At 41.3% G+C, this 22,654-nt stretch overlaps 2 protein-coding genes across 2 annotated transcripts in view; one reads left to right on the top strand and one right to left on the bottom strand.

Annotated features, from left to right (window-relative positions):
* Nucleotides 1-22,654, top strand: part of AASDHPPT (aminoadipate-semialdehyde dehydrogenase-phosphopantetheinyl transferase) — a 536,215-nt gene that overhangs the window by 414,948 nt on the left and 98,613 nt on the right. The gene's annotated exons all lie outside the window — the stretch shown is intronic.
* On the bottom strand, nt 216-3,315 carry LOC310676888 (vitelline membrane outer layer protein 1-like). Its single transcript, XM_083439061.1, has 4 exons — nt 3,220-3,315; nt 2,507-2,698; nt 1,359-1,459; nt 216-563 (listed from the first exon to the last, which is right to left on the bottom strand). The coding sequence occupies exons 2-4, from the start codon at nt 2,675-2,677 to the stop codon at nt 266-268; spliced, it is 570 nt and encodes a 189-aa protein (XP_083295187.1). The 5' UTR covers nt 2,678-2,698; nt 3,220-3,315; the 3' UTR covers nt 216-265.

Here is a 22,654-nt window from a genome sequence, read left to right on the forward strand (position 1 = left end):
GTTCGGTGCCTGACCTAAGAAAGACAAAAGCCTCTCTGTTGCTTTCTCCTCATGTTATACAATGTTTTGTTCCGCTTCCTCAATAAAGCATTACCAAGTTTTAAATAGCTTTGCTAACAAGCCATACATGAAGATTTAAGGCACAGTGCATCAAAAAAAGACACTCAGAACTCTTCATTGGGAATACATTTTATTATTAAGTTTCACGTCATGGAGCCATTGGGGCACAGGGAACTGAGCAATTGTTGGGTGAAACCCACATGGTTCAGTCGCAGCAGTAGAACTTCACATCGTTAAGTCCTGTGATGTCGCCTGTTCCCAACTCACTGTCAATTCTTGTCTGAATTCCACATATGGCGCCTTTAGGACAGATTGCACTCCATGGACCATACGTACCCCAGTCAATTGAATGGCCTGTCAGGACAAGCCCATCTTCACAGCGGAACTTGATATTGTTAGCAGATGTATCATCAACCAATTTTCCTTGTGGTTCTAGTACTCTCAGAGAAAATGAGATTAGACGGCCTTTAGGACAAGTCTCCTTCTTTGTCCATTGTCCATACCTGATAAAGATAGTGGTGTTAATACTCTGAAGAAATGTTTGCTCAAATCATGTCTGCACCATACATTCACAGCCATTCAGCACACATTTGAAGCATATGGCTTCTCCCAAAGAATCCTTGAAGCTTTGACTTTGAGGAAATATAGAAGGCATATTTTAACAAAAAAAGGCTCAAACCATCTCAAGAATTGTTAAGCTTTTGGAAAGTTGGAAAGAATGGTTTCAGTGGTGGGGTGCACATTTTTTATTTCTATTGTTATTTTGTGTTTTACGTTCTTCAGGAAATATGCACACAGGAACAGGTAAATTTTATAATACTTTTCATATCAGCAACGGTTGGTGATATCAATTTTATATATTTCTGTGATTAGATGAGTTATTTTGCAATTTTTTACCCTTGTTCTCAACTAATACAGTCTACATTTTATTACACAGGTAATGTTGCATTCTCTTCGCATTTTATTCACCTCATATGGAAATAGATGTAGAATGGAATTCTGTTTTATTTAATTTTGTTAGCTCAATGATTAATTCTTGGGGAAGTAAACGTGATGTATACTGGAACTACATCCGAATGTTGAGCAACTGTCTTTTCTACATTGCATTTCGCTATTTTATCACATCCCTCCCTGTTGCATTGTTGATGCACTCAGGTTTGGCAGCCCATGAATAAGTCAACATAATCCAAGATGTATCCTCCTCAAGAACTCAGAGAAAGGGCGAGAAGGTGCCACATTTGGTTCCATACTTCTTTCTAACAACAAAGCCAAGGAATGGAATATTTAAAGCTACTCACCGTCCAAGAGCAGATTGAATTTCTGAACCATCCGTGCAAGAAAGGCGGATGCCACTCAGAGATGTATCATCTTTTACCTGTGCTGGACTAGCTGGGTCTACCTGGGGGAGAAGAGAAGCTGTGACTGCAATAAGACCACATTTAAGAGCAAAGCACAGCATTTTCAGGAGGAATTTCACACAGACTAGATTGGCAGGCTGAATTTGACAGTATTGTACAGAACTTGGATGGTTTGATTTGAAAAGGATCTCGTTTGACATGCCCCAAAAGGAACTCCAGTTCAAGTTTGCCCCTTTACAAAATGAACTATTTCAGTTCACTGTTCACAGTTCAATTCAAGTTTGTCCAAATGTTCCTTGGGAAAAAAATATTTCAGCCTCCAGAAAGTCACAAGCTGTTGTGTTGAAGCATAAAATTTACTTAAGAAGACTAAGGAACCATCATTCCACACACAGCAGAATATGAATAGTTTGATTTCTTTCCCCTCAAAATTATGATATTTAAGCTTAAATGCCCAAAGGGTCCAAAGTGTAAATAACACATTTAAGAGAATGAACTTGAAGATGAACTAGAAATTTGCTTCAAAATGAACTGAATTCATTTTTCGTTCACCCAGCCATTACTTTTCAGCTGTTGTTGGCATGGTGCAATATCATCATCATCATCATGTATTAAATTTCTATACCACCCTTCATCTGAAAATCACAGGGTGGTTTACAATGTAAAAAAACAAAAATGCATGCCATAATAACAAACAAAAACAATTCTCCCAACAGTTTAATTAGCCAAAGCCCTGGGAGAAGAGGAATGCTTTTGTCAGGCACCTAAGGATATCTAACAGGGGTTCCAGGCAAACCACTCTGGGGAGAGCATTCCACAAGTGAGGAACCACTACGTAAAAGGCCCATTCTTGTGTTGCTGCTCTCCGGACCTCTCACAGAGAAGGCACATGAAGAAGAACCTCAAATGCTAAAGGGCCTTAGGTGTGCAACCAGTACATTTGCATCATAATGACCTCACCACCAAGCAACTCAGTCAGATGGAGGTCAGCTGAGCAGAGCCGCCCCAGGACACTGTCCATTCATACTTATTGTCACAGCTACTTGGCACCTAGGTGCCTGAAAAGGAGGACAGAAGGAGATATCTACCATCAATTTGAATCCATTTGCATGTCCTTTGCGACAGAATTCTATGGGTCCCCATTCACCCCATGGCCCTCCATTTGGCACTGAGAGTACCATGTTATACTTTCGGGGTTGTGCATCTGTAAGGTAGCTGGAGAAGATCAAGAAGAGCGCAGTACCTAGAGAGAGGTCCATGGAAGGTAGCTCACCGCAGATCTAGCAGCAAAAGCACAAGTGGGAAAATAATAGCCATGAGAATTTTGAACCCCAAATCCCCGAATCCCGTTTTTCAGAATATGTGGTTGCTTTTGGCTGATACAACAGATTCACTGGTTGGCTTTTCTAATTCCAGTTTGATTCAAGAATTATTTGGATTATGACCAGGACAAAATTCACTAGGCAACCAAGAAACGCTTATTATTGCTTCTCAAGAATTCCTAAACATTGTTAAGAACAGTTTATCCAAAGTGACTCACAGCAATAAAAACCTACAAGTTTATTACTAAAACCTAAAACAGAATAGTCACAAAAATAAAAATAAAAAGACTCCACAATCCAACTTTCATTGCATGAATGAGAAGCCCAATCACACCATGTGAGTCTTTAATGCCTTTCAAGATGCCTGAAGGTCAGTCACCCTTGGGTGGAGCCAGCACAGAAAAGACCCTGCAGATGATAATTTTAATATTATTATTATTACTGCTGCTGCTGCTACTACTACTACAACTACTACTCACCTTTTGGGAATAACAGCACAGCTGGAATTTATTTATTATTGTTGTTGTTTTGTTTTCTTGCTTTACCTCATTCAGTTCTGGCCACTGCCTAAGCTTGTATGAACAGGAGGCAGCCCTTGCCCTCCTTTCTCCCTTTAGCAAGCTGTTCCATGCAGTGTCTCACTGCAGTCAATTATCCTACGTGGGGAAGACTTTGAGCTGAGATGTTTATATTAATGTGGGCAGGGCAGCAACCAGGAACAGGAACATGAGATGTGGGAGTTTCCCTCCTGAGCAGTACCTGCCATGCTCTGCAGCTCCATGACTGGACAGAACTGGTCAGTATTTAACAGTCACGGGAATAGGGTGAGTCCTCAAAATATATATCTCGGGCGTTACAGGCCAGCATGAAAAGGACTGTATTCAGTATGTGGTGAAAACTATAGTGAAGGTGCCAAACACACTTCCCGGGGAGAAAATTCTACAGCCACAGAGAATGCCATCTCCTGGGTCACCACCATCCCAAACATCGGAAGGCAGTGGAAGTATCAAGGGGAGCCCCTCTGCTGTTCTTGACACCTGAGAGCGTCTATAGATAAAGAGCTACTCTCTGAGATATTTGGGGGCCTAAGTCATTTGGGGATTTACGTGAGCTCCTTCAACTGAGCCTGCAACAAAATAGCAAATATGATTCAATGTAATACATATTGGGAGCATATTGGGAGGGATGATCCTAAGATTCCAAATGATGTCTTAAACAGCACCGACTCATGATGGAAGAGATCTTGGGACCATGGTAGATGGCTCAACTAAAATATCAACTCCGCATGTATCACATGTATGAAAGGCAGATTCCATGCTTTGGGAATGGGTCAATAAATAATATCACAATGCCTTTATAAAACCCTATTGTGCTTGGTATGTAGTTCTCCCATAATACTGGAACCCAGGGATGATGATGATGATGATGATGATGAAGATTTTACTACCCCACCCATCTGACTGGGTTTCCCCAGCCAATCTGGGCGGCGTTCAACAGAACATTAAAAACAGAATAGAACTTTAAACATTAAAAACTTCCCTAAACAGCTCTGTCTTCAGAAGTCTTCTTAAAGTCAGATAGTTGTTTATTTCCTTGACATCTGATGGGAGGGCGTTCCACAGGGCAGGCGCCACTACCAAGAAGGCCCTCTGCCTGTTCCCTGCAATCTCACTTCTCTCAGTGAGGGAACCACCAGAAGGTCCTCGGAGCTGGACCTCGGTCTTAAATAATGTTGTTAAATATCCTGTGATGGTCACCCAGCCTGCTGTTTTAAGTTACCCTTAATGTAATGGTACAGTTCACAGACCTATGCAATGTATTGATGTCATACATCGGTGCTCCAAGGCATTACAATTTAGGCAACTTAAGATGGCAGGCTGGGTGGCAACCATGATGACACCCAGCTTAACTCCACCTATTGTCAACTTAAGGTCTAGGAGTTAGTTTTAGAGGGTAATGAGTGACGTCCCTGGAAACCAATAGAGAAAGCAGATGATGTCTGCCATGGTTGCCACAAGCAGGGCTGGTTGGGATGAGCACATTGACATGATGCCAATGGCGCCTCCACAGCTGGTGCTGACTCTGCTTTAACTGATCTGGATTCTCTACTTCTTCATTGCTGGAAAGGATCCTTAAAACTGACTTTTTGAAAACAAGGGCCAGAATGTATAAGTGCTGAAACTAATACAGTGGCACCTTGGTTTACAAACTTAATCCGTTCCTAAAGTCCGTTCTTAAACCAAAGCGTTCATAAACCAAGGTTTGCTTTCCCACAGTAGTGGGTTACTCAATTTACAAATAGAACACACCCAACAGGAAGTGGAACATGTTCCGCTTCCAAGGCAAAGTTCACAAACCAAAACACCTACTTCCGGCTTTGCAGTGTTCTTAATCTAAAGCTGTTCTTAAACCAAGGTACCACTGTATCTGAATCCTCATGGTGCCATGACCTCTTGAAACTAACTGGTGAAACTAATAGCTGAAACTAACAACAGCCAATTAATGACTAGAACTAACTGCTGGAACTAATTGCTGGAACTAACTACAGCCATTTAATGGCTGGAACTAACTGGTGAAACTAATGGTTGAAACGAACTGATGAAATGAACTGATGAAACTAATAGTTAAAACAAGCTGGTGAAACTAACTACAGCTACTTAATGGCTGCATCTAACTGGTGAAACTAATGGCTGAAACAGACTTTTGAAGTTAACAGCTGAAAGTAATGTTTGAAATTGTCTGATAATTTTTTTTGCTAAAAAATAATTTTCTGTGGAAATGAATTGATAGATTTATTGATGAGTCTGAACAAAACCACTTTCTATTTAATGAAGATGAAAGATTTCTAATTTAATTTGAAACATTATAAATCATAAGTTACCTCAATTTATTTAACTTTTTTGCTGTAACATAAAAACCAAGCACCGTTTCTACAAGGAACTGGACCAAGCTGTCCAAAGGGTCCCGCCTATTCCTGCTGGGATATTTCTGTGCCTGAGCTGGGAATGGTCATCACAAGTGGGACAACTGCATAGGCTACTGTGGTATTGGCAGAACAGACAAAGACTTCTTGAGCTGTGCTCAGATCACAGCCTCTGAATCATGAACATGGTCTTCTCTACGAAGGCAAAACATAAGAGTGTCTTGGAAACATTCAAAGTCAGTTTACCTTCCCACCGGAGCGGTACTTATTTATCTACTTGCACTTTGATGTGATTTCAAACTGCAAGGTGGGCAGGAGCAGGGATCGAGCAATGGGAGCTCACCCAGTCTCGGGGATTCGAACCGCCGACCTCCTGATTGGCAAGTCCTAGGCTCTGTGGTTTAACCCACAGCGCCACCCACGTCCCAGCGCCACCCACCCAGTTAGGCTTCTTAAAAAGAAATAGAAAATTATTAATACTGTTTTATTTCCATGGCCCTTTGCCCCCCCCCCCAATGGTCCCCAGTTGCTACAGCAGTTTGTTTTCTCTCTCTATCCCTGGGAGTTGTGGCAAATCACAGGACAGGCTGCTGACTCTCATTCCAGGTCCTTGTCCTTGTGCATATTTGCAAGGCACACAAGTCTCTCTCTTGGCTAAGGCATTTCCCCTTCTGTTCTGACTTTCTTGTATCAGAACTGCTTGCAGAGGAAGGGAATGCAATTGCATGCTTTGCAAAACATCTACGCCCTTTTCCCTCTTAACAGCTCCCGTGCTAAACAGTTCATGGGCTGGGAGAGTCAGAGGAAATCTGCCTGTAGGCCACATCTGGCCTGCAAGTCATGGATTCCTCATAAAAACAATTTTCTCAGAAGGCAAAACCTAGTCTTCACAAAGGACTCAGCCTTTGCTTATACTTTTATGTGTGGAACAGGAGTCTCACTACCTAGCTAGATAAAGCAGATCATCTCATTTTCTTCAAGGCAGCAAGATTTTGCTTGGCGCCTTGCTTCCGTCCTTCTCATTTTCCCAACTTTCTTTCTTTCTTTCTTTCTTTCTTTCTTTCTTTCTTTCTTTCTTTCTCCCTCCCCTACTCCCTCCCTCCCTCCCTCTGTTGTCTTCCTTTTCTCCATCTGTCTCTTCCTGCTTGTCCTCTTTCAGTTTTTTAAAGAAATATTTTCATGGTTTCCCCATGAGACCTGGATGAAGCATTCCAGTCTAACACGATGCTTTGATCTGAGTGCTTGGGTCTGTGGGTAGGTTTGATCATGCACTCAGATTTCATGATCAAAATGCAAATGTCTGAATTTAAAACTGACATTTAAAAAACGCACAACATTTTTAAATTCCTTCTCTACTTAGAAAAATCCAGAGATGGATCCAGTTCAGAGGCACCATAAATGAAAGAGCAATGCTAACTCCTGATATTTGCTGTTTGGAGGAGTAAAGGTGTCCAGTAGTAGGAAGCATGAAGTCCAAGATGTTACAGGAATGGGGTTGGGGTGGAGCAGAGCAGGTGATGATCTACTAGATCCAAAGCTACTACATTCTGCCAAGAGGGTGGCAATCTGGGTCACTCAGCTACAACAGCTGTTTACGGAAGAGGGGGAAACTTCTATTCTAGCCACCTGAGCATTTGGGACCACAGATGTGATCATGGATCCACTATTTGAATTTTAATTCCTGCAATGGAGTGAGCTCCCTTTGCTCTGTTCCGGCTCCTGCCTACCTAGCAGTTTGAAAGCACACCAGTGCAAGTAGATAAACAGGTACCACTGTGGCAGGAAGTTAAACAGTGTTTCCGCAGGCTCTGGTTTCCGTCATGGTATTCCATTGCGCCAGAAGTAGTTGAGTCATGCTCGCCACATGACCCATAAAGCTGTCTGTGGACAAACAGTGGCTCCCTCAGCCTAAAAGCAAGATGAGCGTCACAACCCCAGAGTCGCCTTTGACTGGACTTAACCATCCAGGGGTCATTTACTTTTTACCATTACTACTCCACTGCTCTCTAACCATGGTTTTGATTGCTGTGCTTCGGGACTCAGAAGAAAATAACATATCCATTCGTCAACCCCTATATGAGAGGAGCAGGGAAGCAATTTTGCCCCAAGAGGTAGATTGGAATGTGGCCAATCTTCCATGGGTGGATGGGGCCAAAAGCAGAATAAAAATCCAAATAAATAAATATAAAATAAATAAAATCCACAGGCACACACATGGAGAAAGAGGCAGACGGACAAGTATACATACACACATTCAGAAAGCCAGAGATCCCTTTCCCTAACCTTTAAGAATAAAAAACAGCTTTTTACTGCCTTATTTGTTTCACCATACAAATGGAAATGACTCTCTGATGAGATTGGTTTTTAAACTTTCTATTTTTACCTGCATTATATTGTAACAACTTCAAAAAGCCTTCTCGTCAGCCAGAGAACTTTTGATCATGGATAGTTCCTAACATATGTATTTGTTCTTGTATTATAATTTGTAGAATTCTGCAATCAGGCTTGAATGAGTACAGTCATGTAATCATGTAATTAAAAAACAAACATCCCTTGTCATAAAAATCAAAAACAAAAAACCCCAGCTTTTTACTTTCCAAGAGCAAGTGGAGTCTTTTCTCTGGTTTCAGCATTGTGCAAAGATTGAAGGTAAGTGAAATGCTGCTTGCACTTTTTAAGAGTAAAGGCATTTGCATCCTCTTCCACCACACTCCTGGAGTAGGAATATGTGCAAATGTTGCCTTCTACCCTCAAATAACAGCCTGAGGCTTATTTCTGAGCTGAGCACTGTTGGGCAGAGTGCTAAAATTCGGGATAAGACTTTGCTTGCACTTTGAGCTCTTGGTGGTGCTTAGTGACAGGGGTACCAACCATATGGAGGGAGGCAGGTAAGCTCCACCCCACTTATTTGATTACATGATGCACACCATTAGAATGGCAGTGCCCATCAACTTGGGGGGAGGAGTGATCCCCTTAAATAGCATATGGGGAGGCGAAGGGACCTTGGCTCCTAGGAGCTGACTGCTATGCTTGGTGCTCAGATTCCTTCTAATCCTCATATCTTACCGCATGGTGCTTAGATCAGTGGCTAAGATGGCTGGTGATTGCCAAGTGGGTGCGATTTGTTCAAAGCAACCTCATGGGACAAACTGAGAGGCTGGTGGGCCTGGCAAGATCAATGAGCTAAAGATATCACACTACGGCTCTAGGATGGTACCCTCTTTAACATTGCACTGGCCTCCCTGTTAGGATACAGTTCCATTCCACCTTAAATGGTCAGGCATGATTGTTGTGTGTCACATGCCTGTTTACTCCCAGCACTGTTCTCTCTGGGAACTTCCGTTTTGTATATAGCTTTTGTTCCGGCTGTTTTCCTGGACACGAATGCAAGCAGTCATGTTTTTCCTTTGTTCTGATCTACGTTGAATAAAGCTGTAAATATGCTCTCCTGGCTGAATCTTCAGTTGTGGAAACTCTGCAGAAAGGGTGTGCACTAGTCTTGGAATGTGTCTGAGGCTTGTGTCGCCAATTGACTGGTGCTGTTCTACGGGAGACGGGGAGATCGTCCGGAGACGACGTGGAGGCCTGCCTGATGGCTTCGTCTCCCTGACAGTATCCCACCACTCCCATCCAAAACCAATTCATGCATGTTGGGTGTAGTGAAGGGTTAACCTTCTGTGCCTCAAACCTGAGGGGAAGGGCTTACCAGGAAAGTAAGCCGGGATGTAACAGATGCAGTTTGGAATGCTGTCTGAGTTCAGTGGAAATCGAAAGTGCAGTCTGCTAACTGCGTAGCCGAAGAGGGAGGCAGAAACATGCAGCTACATTCAGATGGCGTTTGATCTGTAAATACTTGCTTTTTGGGACAATAAAGAGACTTTAAAAACAGAAGCAACATCTTGGAAAATGCTCTTTTAATCACACGAGTCTTCTGTGCTATTCTGCTGATTGTTTTACGACCTGCAGAGGCTCGCAAGAGGAAGCGTGCTGGACGCCAGCAATAAAGCCATAAATCTATCGAAAGAAATTTATCGGAGCAGGTTAATCTAAGAATGCAGTCTTAAGGAAATGAGATCAGGAAGGGACAAAACTCCAAAAGGTACACACAACTCTTTGGTTAAGATTTATTGTCGGTTAAGTTTCATGACAACAAACCATTAGAACACAGGCAGGATGAAGCCCAGGTGATTCAGTCACAGCAGAAGAACCTGACATCATTAAGTGCTGTGCTATCACCTCGAGCTGGAGCCTCCACCTTTGTTTGGATCCCACAGATGGCACCAGCGGTGCAGCGCTTGCTCCACTGGCCATAAGTACCAAAGGTGGGGGACTCGCCCTCCAGTATAAGACCATTTCCACAGCTGAACTGGATGTTGTTGGCTGCTGTATCATCACCTGGCCCTTTTGGGGATTCCACATTCAGAGCGAAGGCAACCAGGTAGTCCCTGGGGCATTCCTTAACCTCTGTCCACTCTCCCCACCTGCAAAAAAGAGAAGACAATATGATAATGTCTGCCTCTCTGGAAATACGACCCAAATTGGAATAATTTCTATCCACCACAAAAGTCAAGAGGGCAGTTTTCTCCTAAGATTTTTAAAAGGCGTTTTTTGTAGACCTCATCAGGTATAGTGTGTCTACCAAACCTCAACTTCTAAGTATGGCTGTGTGTTGTAACCCCTGGAGTAGGTGGATCTCCCCTGTGCCACCCGGGGTCCACCCACACCACACCCTCCCAAGCTGCCCCTGGAAGATGGAGCTAGAGAATCTTTAAAGGGGTTTTGAACCCAAATCTTCTGTTAAGAATGGGACTGTTTTTTAAGGTCAAGCCATGTAGCGTGGCTGCTCTTGCCTAACAGATGTTAAGCAGAACAACCTCATTCTGTGTGCTGCTTCTGCTGCTTCGTGCTTTTCCTTACCTTTGTACTCTGTTGTTGCAGCCTTTTTTCTCTTTTTTATGTGGGGCTTGTGTTCCTCTGAAATTTGGAAGGCAACCTAGAGTTGGTATCGTTAGACTCAGAGAGCTAAGAATGAGGATGATAGACCCTGACATTATCCTGTCCTGGTGCTGAAACATAATAGATTTCAGCCAGCCCCTCACACCATCACTTTCCAAGCAACAAAGAGAAAAATCAAGAAGATGCTTACGGTCCGACAGTGGATTGTACAACTCCACCACTACTGCAATGGAGACGGATGCCATTGAGGGCAGTATCATCACCAGTCACTCCTAGTTCTCTCTCTGTCTGGTGGAAAAGAGAGAAAGAGACTGCAATAAACCTGTTTTTGCAAGCTAGGACTCTGTTTCATTTTCTTTATTGAAAAATAAAAAGTACAAAATTACAAGTGCACAGAGTAAGATCAGGCACAAAAAGGAAGAAACAAGAAATAGTACCCATGAAGAAAACAAAACTGAAAAAAGATATTGTGTATGTTACAAAAGGGGGGGGGTGTTATTGTGGTTAATCAAACTAGTCTGAATTTTCCAAAGTAGTAGCTTGCAACATGAATAAGCAGTTATCTGTTCATAATTACATGTCCCTAATTGTGTACAAGTATTACTGGTTCTGGATTGAGATTTACATTCTGAGCTGCATCAAGAGACAGTAGCTTTTTGATGCAACCAGTCCAATGGGCCACAAATAAGCAAACTTAAGAGGAAAAAAATGGTCTTGCTAATGGCTGCCTAAGGCATCCTCAATCCCTCTCTTATGTCTGCATATGCTACAGCGGGTTTCCTCCAGTTTCTGAAGTTAGGGTTGCCATATTATTTCAGGAAGTAAGAATCCAAACACAAAAAGTTGTTGAGCTTTTTTGAGGAAAGTTGTTGAAATCCTGGACATGTCAGCGAAAATCTGGATTTATGGCAACCCTCCTAGAAAGCACCAGAACCTGGGTTACTTCCACACTAACAGTGTAGTCTCTATTTTCCAGTTGGACGCTCACTTTTCAGGAAGATAAACCTGACCACAATATTGCCAGCTCATTGCACTCCAAACTTTTCTGTATCCTTGTCCCTTTTTTCCTCCAGTCCATCCAGTTTTCTTTTATGTAAAATGCAATTCACTGGCATGGAGACTATATATATATTACATTATTGTAATATATCAAAAAGAAGATATAGATAAGCCTTTACCTTCAGTGAGAATCCGTATGCATGTCCTTTGGGACAGGATTCAACTTTTCCCCATTCTCCCCACTGCCCACCATTGGGCACAATGAGGATTGAATTATAGTTTCGATGTCCTGCCTCACAGAGGTGGTAGGTGAGGAACAAGAAGACCACAGCACTGGTAGAGAGATCCATGGCAGGTGGACTACACCAGATCGAGCTGCAAAAACTGAATGGAAGAATTTGAGAATTTATTCCCCAGATTGTGTGGTTCTCTCTCCTCTGCTCAAAATCTTCCTGAATCTTGTGTTTCCCCCTGGAGAGAAGTGTGATTACTTCAGCTTGGACTAAGTGGCTCCAACATCAGAGATACCCACTTTAGCAGGGGCTTCGCTCTAGGAACACAGAAAATTGCCTTATTCAAAGCCAGGCTATTGGTTATCTAGCTTAGTTCTGTCTACACTAGAGCTACTCTCCAAAGTTTCAGACAGGGGACTTCCCAACCCTACTAGGAGATGCTGGAGGATACCTGGGACCTCCTGCAACACTGATCTACAAATTTTTACATGGGAAGGGCATAGCCTTGCAGCGCCCCTTAGGCCAACCGTCCCCACCCTGGTAAATTCCATATGCTCCGGACTGCAGCTCCCATCATGCCCAGCCAGCAAACATGGTGCTGGTTCCAGCTGATGGGAATTGTAGTCCAGAACATCTAGAGATCACAAGGTCGGGGGATGCTGCCAAAGATTTGCAACACTTCCAAAGGAATGCATTGTTAAATACCCTGAAATCTTTTGTGAAAAGCTGGGTACACTTTTCACAAAAAGTAGGGCCTAATACCACTAACAAGAATGCTTGACTGGATCCCCACTGGTTACTGGCTACTGATCAGGCCTCTGTAATTCTGGCCATGTTGCAAGCCTTGTCTTCCCTTACCAAACTTCTCAGAGCAGAGCAATGTAGTTCTACTTACTGTCTCTCAGCTGCTAGGCAGAATGAAAGCGTCCTTAAGCCGAGTGAGGAAATATGAATGTGAGCAGGGGATTTGTTGGGGCAGGACAATGAAGTGTAGGAACTCTCTGTCCTGAGCAACACCTCCTCTGAGCCATCACAAAGCAGAGCATTGGGAAGGCTATGAAATCTCCTTTGTCCTGCCCCACCCCATTACCAGTGCCTTTAGGAAATACATTTATAAATCATTTAATGTGTCAACTCAAATAGAAATTATTAATATTGCAGTTGTTATATAAGGGATTATCATTATTATGACCGGAATGCAATGAAAATTAATAAGATTTTGGAATGGAGAAATAAAGCAAACAATCAAGCCATCAATTCTAGCACGTCTGGGGCCACTTTAACTAAATTACAATCATACCTCGGGTTACAGACGCTTCACGCTCCGTGATTTCGGGATACAGACGCGCCAAAACCCGGAAATACCAGTAACACTAGATTGTGCTTTGCGCGTGCTCAGAAGCACCTAATCGCAACCCGCGCATGCGGAGACGAGGCGCTGCGGGTTGCGGATGCTGCGGGTTGCAAACATTCCTCCCACACAAATCACATTCACAACCCAAGAGTCCACTGTATATAATTTGATATTTAAATTATTGATATCAATAATTGTATTATAAACTGGTATTGTTATAATGAGGCTATTATTGGATTGTAAATGAAAACTAATAAAAATATTATGGGGGGGACTAAAATGTGCATTTCTTACCCACCCTTTGCCCATGCTAAAATGTCTCTCCTATGCAAACTCCCTCCATTTCTGTTTTATAGACTTGCAACGCTTCAAAAGAAATGCATATTTAAATACCCTGAAAGGTTTTGTGAAAAGTGAGGTACATTTTCACAAAAAGGGCCTAATACCAAGAGCAAGAATACTTGGCTGAATCCCCCCACCCAGCTCTACTTCATTCAAGTCTGACAGTTGACCAGGCCTACATCATTCTGGCTACATTGCAACCCTTACCTTTCTTTGCCCTCACTTGGAGTTCTGCTTACCGTCTCTCAGCTGCCAATTACTCTACAGGCAGAAGGAGAGAGTCCATAAACTGAGTAATGAAACATGGATGTAAGCAGGGAATTTAAAGAGTTCAGGACAATGAAATGTAGGAACTCTCTGTCCTGAGCAACACCTCCCATGCTCCACTGATCCATCACAGAACAGAGCAGATGGAGAGGACTGTTAAGTCTTCCTGGTCCTGTGCTTTCCTCACCTCTATTACCAGTGGCTTTTAGGAAGTTCCTGACAAGCAGAAGCCATTTGCAAGGGGGAGTGAGGAGAGCTATTGGAAGGATGAGGACATCATTTCAAGACCAAAGACCAGGACCGTACAATTTGCTTTAGAACAGGGTTTGGCAAACTGTCACTATTCAGCCACATGCGGGTCCTCAGCCTAATGGCCACAAGTCCTCAAGCAGGGACTTCAGACTTCCAGCAAAAGTGATGTTTCCTTCTCATGGGAAACCACTAGGCATGGAGGAAATGGGGAGGGAGGGCAACACATACAGAAGAGGGTGTCAGAGAGAGGGAAAAGAAGGTGTCTTGTATCTTGATAACTGTAGCTCCACTGTAGGTGTGGATTAGTTTTCTCAAAGGGAGAGTTACAGTTCTCTCATCAATCTGCTGTTCACAAAAGCATTCAGGTGAAGCCATGACAGTTCACTTGGTAGAAATCTGATATAACTTTGTAGTGTAAATATATCCACAGAATACCAGAACTGCTGAAGTTCACCCTCAGCTTCATAGTACCCTTCAAAATTTTACAGGAAGCCACACTGTGAGGTCTGTTAGAGACCTGCAAAGACCTGTTGGAGGATACAAACAATCATGCGGAAGAAAGGCCAATGTAGAGCGGCCAAGTCTTTAAAAATGTTTATGAGGAGTGGGGAGATGGTGGCATGAGGCAAGCGCTTCCTATCCAGATATAGCAATGACTATGAGCCAAAATAATGGGCCAAGATATACCACACTTGGTGCCTTTAGGTTTGGAAAATCAGCAAGCACCACTTCAGCGAATGAAAGCAATATTGCCCACTACTTTTGTTTGAATGAAAGGCACTTAGGGACACTTAGAGACATCAACAAAGGTCCGTATACTTAAAGCTATGGTTTTCCCAGTAGTGATGTATGGAAGTGAGAGCTGGACCACAAACAAGGCTGATTGCCGAAGAAATGATGCTTTTTAATTATGGTGCTGGAGGAGACTATTGAGAGTCCCATGGAAGATCAAACCTCTCCATTCTGAATGGTTGGATAGTGTTCTCGAAGCTACTAACATGAGCTGACCAAACTGCACGAGGCAGTGGAAGACAGGAGGGCCTGGCGTGCTCTGGTCCATGGGGTCACGAAAAGTCGGACACGACTAAACAACAGCAGCAGCACTTTTGTTTGAATGGAAGGCAGTTTACGGACACATCCAAACAAGGAAGCAGACCTGAAAAACATGGTGCCTACTCGGGATGAAAAGCACTCCAACGGAACAACAGCAAGAGCTGCAACAGCTTTAGTGAATGCTTTGAAGGAAGAAATGTCTCTGCAACTGATGTCTAAACAGGAGCATATGAATATATGGATGGACATTCTGGAAGCAAAGTTGGGATTTAAAAACAAAGATGGAGGATAATGAAACAATGATCCATTCACATAGACATCAGAAATCTCTTTGTGCAATGGGACTTTTCGTTTCTTTTCTTCCTCTGCCAGCTCCTCATCCCCCCCTAAAAATCTGCTCTGGACGGTTCCACAACCCTTTGGAGCACCTTTTGAGGTTCTGCAGGGGATGCAAAGGGAGGAAAGGAAGTCCCATTGCTCGAGGGAATGCTCTACACTCAAGTACATCCATGACCTTTAATTTCTAAAACAGATTGTTGACTCTAGAAAACTGGCTAATCCAAATACCAAAGCTAACTGCTGAAACTAACTGCTGCTTGAAGGCAAGCACTGAAACAAATTGCTGAACTGTCCATTTCACCATTTTTTTCATTTCACCATTTTAACCTTACAGGACTGGAGGTAGTCTTGTGTCCCTTATCCATGATTTTCCTGTTAGATTAACTGAAGTGAGCTATACGTGGGGTGACTTTGAAAACAGTACAGAAAGTTCTGCATGGGGTATCAAGGCTCTTAAAAGGGCTTGTGGGCAATTTCACTATATTGCCCTAGTGATTTATTGTCTACTCCTTACTGGCTTAACTCAAGGATAACCTCCTCCCAGGTCTACTTACCTGGACCCCGATATCATCATCAGAGGCCCTCTTCCAGTGCTCCTGGATTCAGGGTCTTATAGGTGGTGTCAGCCTAGTTATGAAATGCCTTCCCTGGAAAGACCCACCTGGTGCCATCTTTGTGGTCTTTATTGTCCGAAGTTTTAAAACTGAACCTTTGAATTCACATGGTTTTAGATGTGTGCTGTATGTTTTTTTAGTGATGTTTATATTCATCTTTATATTGTCTTATGCTTCGCTATTGAAACTGTTGCTATTTAAAGCTGGATTGTGGTGGCTGCTTCTATTGAGATATATTTTATTGATTAAATCTGTTTGCCCAGAGCAACACAAAGTGACTTACAACCAGCCATTAGTGTATTTTAGGGAGCAATCCTATGTTTCTTAGAGGGCACCCCAGGGGCCTATGAAGTGGGGAATTCACCATGCCCTGGTTCTCTTTTCACAACATCTCTTCCCTCATCTCTTCATTTCACTTTAGGAAGCTGTTGTGCACACTTCCGGTAAAGCCGTCATAAGAGGCTTCTTTATCCAACAAAACGCATTCCAAAGGAAAATAAAGGAGGAGAAAAAAATGGAGATATGGGAGGAAATTAGAAAAAATGAAAGGATCCTTTTCCAAAAACCAGATGATGAACTAATTAAGCAAAGTATAAAAATTTTACAGACGCAATTCTCCATGATAATAAATGAAGAAATAGAATGGAAGATAAAATGATTGAGACATAGAAATTTTGAGTTTGCAAATAAACCTGGCAAACTTTTGGCCTGGCAATTAAAGAAGAAAAAGGAAGATAGAATTATCAATAAAATTAAAATTGAAGATAAATGGATTCAAGAACCGAAGGAAATTAGTAAAAACTTTGCTGGTTTTTTCGGAAAACTATATAAAGAAGGTCCAGAGACTCTAGAAAAAATAATTGATTATCTGGGCAAAAATAAACTACCAATAATACCTAAGGAAAAAACTGAAATCTTGAACTCACCAATAACAGCTATGGAGGTGCAACAAGCTATACAGAGATCAAAATTAGGAAAGACACCGGGCCCAGATGGTCTCCCAGCTAATTACTATAAAAAGTTAGAACAAGTATTATTTCTTCCCATGAAAGACCTAATGAATAATATTCTGGTAAATGGAAAGCTACCGAAAACCTGGAAGGATAGCTTTATTACGCTTATTCACAAACAGGGAACAGATGCCTCAAATATGGCCAATTACAGACCCATCGCACTGTTAAATAACGATTACAAGATATTTGCAGACATTCTTGCAAATAGATTAAAAATGGTGCTGAAAGAGATAATCCATAAAGATCAAACTGGATTTCTTCCCGGACGATTTATGCAATCCAACATTAGATGTGTGATTAATGTATTAGAATATTTGGATATTAAAATTGACAAATCAGCAGCTATTATGTTGGTGGACGCTGAAAAAGCTTTTGATAATGTTTCCTGGAAGTTTATGAAAAAATTAATGGAAGAAATCGGACTGGGAGAAAATATTTGTAAAGGAATAAATGCCATCTATACAGAACAATATGCAAAACTGATCATCAACGGAAGAATTACTGAGGAGTGCAAAATAAACAAGGGAACTAGACAGGGCTGCCCACTGTCACCACTGATATTTATCTTGGTGATGGAAGTCTTGAACAACCAGATAAGAAAGGATCAGCTTGTGAAAGGCATCACTCTGGGAAACAAAACATATAAAATTAAAGCTTTTGCGGACGATTTACTCGTTATGACTGAAAACCCTAAAGAAAGTCTGAAAAGAGTGCTAGAATTGATTAAAGAATTCGGAGAAGTGGCAGGCTTTAAGCTGAATATAACAAAAACAAAAATGCTTGTTAAAAATGTAACCACAGAAGAAAAGGACGATTTAGTAAAAACATTGGGCCTGAAAATCTCCTCAAAAGCGAAATACCTGGGTATTTGGATCACCCCCAAGAACATAAATTTATTCCAGGATAATTACACCAAAACTTGGTTAGAGATTAGAAAAAACTTGGTAACCTGGAGTAAACTAAAATTAACATTTCTGGGTAGGATTTCCATTATAAAGATGAATGTGCTTCCAAAATTAATCTTTTTATTTCAAATGATTCCAATACTGGGCGAAGCAGGTTGTCTCAAGATATGGCAAAGAGAAATTTCCAAATTCCTGTGGGAAGGGAAGAAACCTAGGATTAAACACCTGATCTTAATAGACATAAAAGAGAGAGGAGGCTTTTCCCTACCCGACCTAAAACTTTACTACGAGGCAGCCTGTTTCACCTGGATAAAAGATTGGTGCACGTTGCAGGATTCGGACCTCTTGGACCTGGAAGGTTTTGACAACCGCTGGGGTTGGCACGCCTACCTAATATATGGAAAAGCGAAAATTCATAAAAACTTTACCAACCATATAATAAGAAAATCACTCTTTGCTGTATGGGAAAAATATAAAGACCTGATGGAGCCTAAAATCCCGTGGTGGACTTCTCCAGTAGAAGCCATAGCAGTAAAACGGAAAAATACTCAGGAAAGCTGGCCAACATATAAAATACTTCTAAAAAATGAAGATAACCAAATAAAATTAAAAAACTTTGAGGAAATAAGAGACCACATTTCAGACTGGTTCCAATACCATCAGTTATTTGAAAAATTTAAATCTGACAAACAAAAGGGGTTCTCAACAGAAATTTCCCGATTTGAATCTGATCTTGTAAATTCTAAAAGAAAAACCCTTTCCAAAACTTACCGACTCCTCCTTGACTGGAAGGTCAAGGAGGAGGAGGAAACAGTGGCAATGGTGAGGTGGTCCCAGGATTTTGGCCACTCAATAACCATGGCCCAATGGGAAAATTTATGGAAGATCAATTGGAAATTCACAAATTGTTACACGATTAGAGAGAACTTTCAAAAAATGCAACATCGATGGTATCTAACACCCTGGAAGCTTTCAAAAATGTATAAAAATGTATCAAGTAATTGTTGGAGATGCGGAGATTCAGGAACATTCTTCCATATGTGGTGGATATGTAGGAAAATACAGGCATTCTGGGAGAGTATACATGCAGAGCTGCAAAAAATGCTAGAGATCTCTTTCAATAAAAAACCAGAGGCCTACCTCCTAGGAATAACAGATTTGGATATTCCACAAAAGAGGAAGGGTATCTTTTTATATGCCACGGCGGCAGCAAGAGTTTTGATCGCAGCAAAATGGAAGAGTAATGAAATCCCCTCTATTCAAGATTGGATCCAAAAGCTGACAGAATATGCTGAATTAGATGGTTTATCAGAAAAAATAAAGAATAAATCAAAACAGGAATTTGTTTCTAAATGGGAGGTTTTCAAAGAATATTTGAAAAATAAATATAGTAGTTTAAATTCTGTTGCAGCATTCGAGGAACTTCAGTAATAGTAGTAAGGTAGATATAAGAAATTAGATTTAATGAGAATAAGTTTAATTATAAGAAAAAATGTGTATGGGCAATAAGTAATATGAATTTGAAGTATGGAATGGACGGGAGGTCGGGTCTTTAGTGTTAAGACCAATAGATGTTTTATTGTCTGCTAGGAGTATTGTGTGTCTATGGTTGTTTTTGTGATTAGTGTATGGTTTGGTATTCGTGTTCGGTGTTTGTTTGTTTGTCTTTCTTGTTGTACAAATAAAAAACTTTAAAAAAAAAAAAAAAAGAACCTGTTTTCTGACCGGGGCGGGGAATTTGTTTCTGAGGATTTTGAGAAATTCCTGGAAGCGTAGGGGACTACTCATGAGTTATCTTGCCCCCGAAGTCCCTGGCAAAATGGGCTTGTTGAAGTTGTGCAGTGTGACCTGCAGGCAGGGGTTAAAACTTATCTGCATGATGCTAATTTGCCCAAAGACTTTTGGGCTGAAGCGCTTAATGCTTTTTGCTTTGTTAAAAATCGAAGTTATCATTCTGGTTTAGATGTCACCCCCTATGAGAAGCTGTTTAAAAAACGCCCTAATCTGAAATACCTACGCATTTGGGGTTCACATGTAATTATGCATTATCCCGCTAAGCAGAAATTGGGTGAGCGTAGTGTTCAGGGAAAATTAATGGGCTACCAGCAGGGGGCGTACAGAATTTACGTCCCAGCAACTGGCAAATTTCATATTACCAGAAGCATGATACAAACTGTAAATTGGAATGGAGTTGCTGTTTTCCAAGATACTGATGGTATAAATGATACTGAGGAAGAAGAGGAAGCAGGAGCAGCAGCAGCAGCAGGAAATGGTGCTTCTGAATTAATGGGAGAAGACAAAAAGCCTGTTGAATCTGATAATTTGTTTGATGATTTAAAGTTACAGGCACCCGAGGGGAGGTTAGATTCTCTTGAGTTTTCTGACCGTGAGCTTAGCCTACAGGCATCTCTTCAGTCTGACAATGATGATTTACAACCTGAAACTAGTAGTTCACTTAGTCCTATTAAGTCTGAGGAGTCTGACTCTCCTTCCGGACTAAGACGTTCAGACAGAAAGAGACAGAAGCCACAACGATTTGCAGATGAACATTTTAATACTGTGTACGCCAATAAGGCGGTTTTTGAGCCAAAAAGCTACAATGATGTTCAGAATTTACCTAAGCACCAAGCTGTAAAATGGTATAAAGCTATGGACTCTGAGATAGCTTCCTTAAAAGAGCATAACACTCTTGTACCTCTAACCCCAGATATGAGACTTATAGATTCAAAATGGGTTTATAGAGCTAAAATGAATGACAAAAATGAAGTTGTAAGGTACAAGGCAAGATTAGTCGCTAGAGGTTTTCAACAAATTCCAGGTGAAGATTATGATTTGTGTTATTCACCAAGTGTAAAATATGAAACAGTTAAGCTCTTGTTAAAAGATGCATCACAACGTGGACATTCTGTTTACCACCTAGATATAAAAACTGCATATCTGTTTGCAGATTTAAAAGAACAAATTTTTATGAGAGTTCCTGAAGGCATAGACGCCGCTGACAGTTTGGTATGCAAATTAAATAAATCCCTTTATGGTCTGCACCAAAGTGGGAGAAATTGGCACCAAACTTTAGCAAAAGAATTGCTGAATATTGGTTTTTCACAAGGAAAGGCAGACAATTGTGTGTTCATAAAGGAAAGGGCAAACTCTGTAACTAAGATATGTGTGTATGTAGATGACGTGTTAGTTTCTACAAAAACTAAACAGGAATATGAACAAGTAGTATGACAGTTACAGAAGAAATTTGATGTGGTGGAATTAGGCATAGCTAAAAATTACTTATCCATGCAAATTGAGAAAGGCAAAAATGGATCTTTTCTGGTTCATCAAACTGCAAAAATTGATGATCTTGTTGAAATGCTATGTTTAGAAAATGCAAATGGGAAGGAAACACCTATGGTGTGTGGTTTCACCTTTACAGGTGAAGATAAGCCATTTCCTAACAAAACTTTGTATCGTTCTGCTATAGGCAAGCTAAATTTCATTCAAAGAATCTCAAGACCAGATATAACTTATGCTTTTCACTTTCTGGCAAAATTTGTGGAAAAGCCCACTACACAATGTTTCTCTGCTCTTAAGAGAGTGGTAATGTACCTTAAACATACCAAACATTATAGGTTGCAGTTTACATCAAGTATTGACAAAGGTTTTGAAATTTTCTGCGATGCATCTCATGCAGTGGAACAAAATAATTGCAGGGGTGTGTCTGGTATGGTGTTTTGTTATAACGGTAGTCCTTTTGAATGGAAGTCCCAGACACAAACCATTATTTGTCTCTCCACAACAGAGAGTGAATTATGTGCATGCATTCAGGCCACTCGTGATATAGAATGGTATATGCAAGTATTTGCAGACCTACAGATGCAAGTAACACTACCAGTAAAAAATTACCTTGATTCCCAAAGTGGACTCGCTATCCTATGTTCAGAAACCAATAAGCAGCGCACTAGAGTCTTAAGATTACGCTTGCAGTTTGTAAAGAAATTAATTGCTGACAAAATGATTGTATTTAAATATGTTCCAGGTGACAATCAAATTGCAGACATTTTTACTAAAGCACTTCCAAAGGTTACACATGAAAAACATGTACAAAGTATGCTTTATGTTTTTGTTCCACAATGATGAACCGCAGGGGAAATGTTGAACTGTTTCTTTAAATGTAAAGGTTCATCATTGTTTCACCCGATGTGTATACCTTTAAGGGGCCAGAGCAAGGGCCAGAGCAAACTAACGAGATCCAGCTTTACAGCTGTGAAACATAGCAGGTGCTGCTGAGTTGCATTGATTAAGCTGCATCAGGAATTGGGTGCAGTATATAAGGAGCAGCACCTAGCTCTGCCATTACCCTGGGGGATGGGTTGGTGGTCGGGTTGTGTTTGTTTGTAGATGTATTTGTGGTGTATAAGGAGTTTTTGTTTTTCTTATTAAAACCTTGTTTAAGTTATTTTTGAGTCCCTTCTTTTTAATGCAAGCTCTCCCCAGCAAGCTCTGCAGCGTTACTTTACTGCGAAAAGCCAACAGACACCACCTATAAGACCCTGAAACCAGGAGCACTGGAAGTGAGCCTCTGATGATGATATCGGGGTCCAGGTAAGTAGACCTGGGAAGAGGTGATCCTTGAGTTAAGCTGCTCCCAGGCCATTTAAGGAGTAGACAATAAATTA

The sequence above is a fragment of the Podarcis tiliguerta genome (assembly GCF_965153285.1).
Source record: "Podarcis tiliguerta genome assembly, chromosome: 4".
Classification (NCBI taxonomy): Eukaryota; Metazoa; Chordata; class Lepidosauria; order Squamata; family Lacertidae; genus Podarcis; species Podarcis tiliguerta.

Bases quoted from the DNA above. Each gene is read 5' to 3' on its own strand.
- LOC310676888 (XM_083439061.1), bottom strand. From the start codon at position 2,677: ATGGACCTCTCTCTAGGTACTGCGCTCTTCTTGATCTTCTCCAGCTAC. The intron at 1,460-2,506 runs GTAGATATCTCC...CTTCTCCCCCAG, and splicing joins CAAATGGATTCAAATTGATG to GTAGACCCAGCTAGTCCAGC. The intron at 564-1,358 runs GTGAGTAGCTTT...TATCTTTATCAG, and splicing joins ATTCAATCTGCTCTTGGACG to GTATGGACAATGGACAAAGA.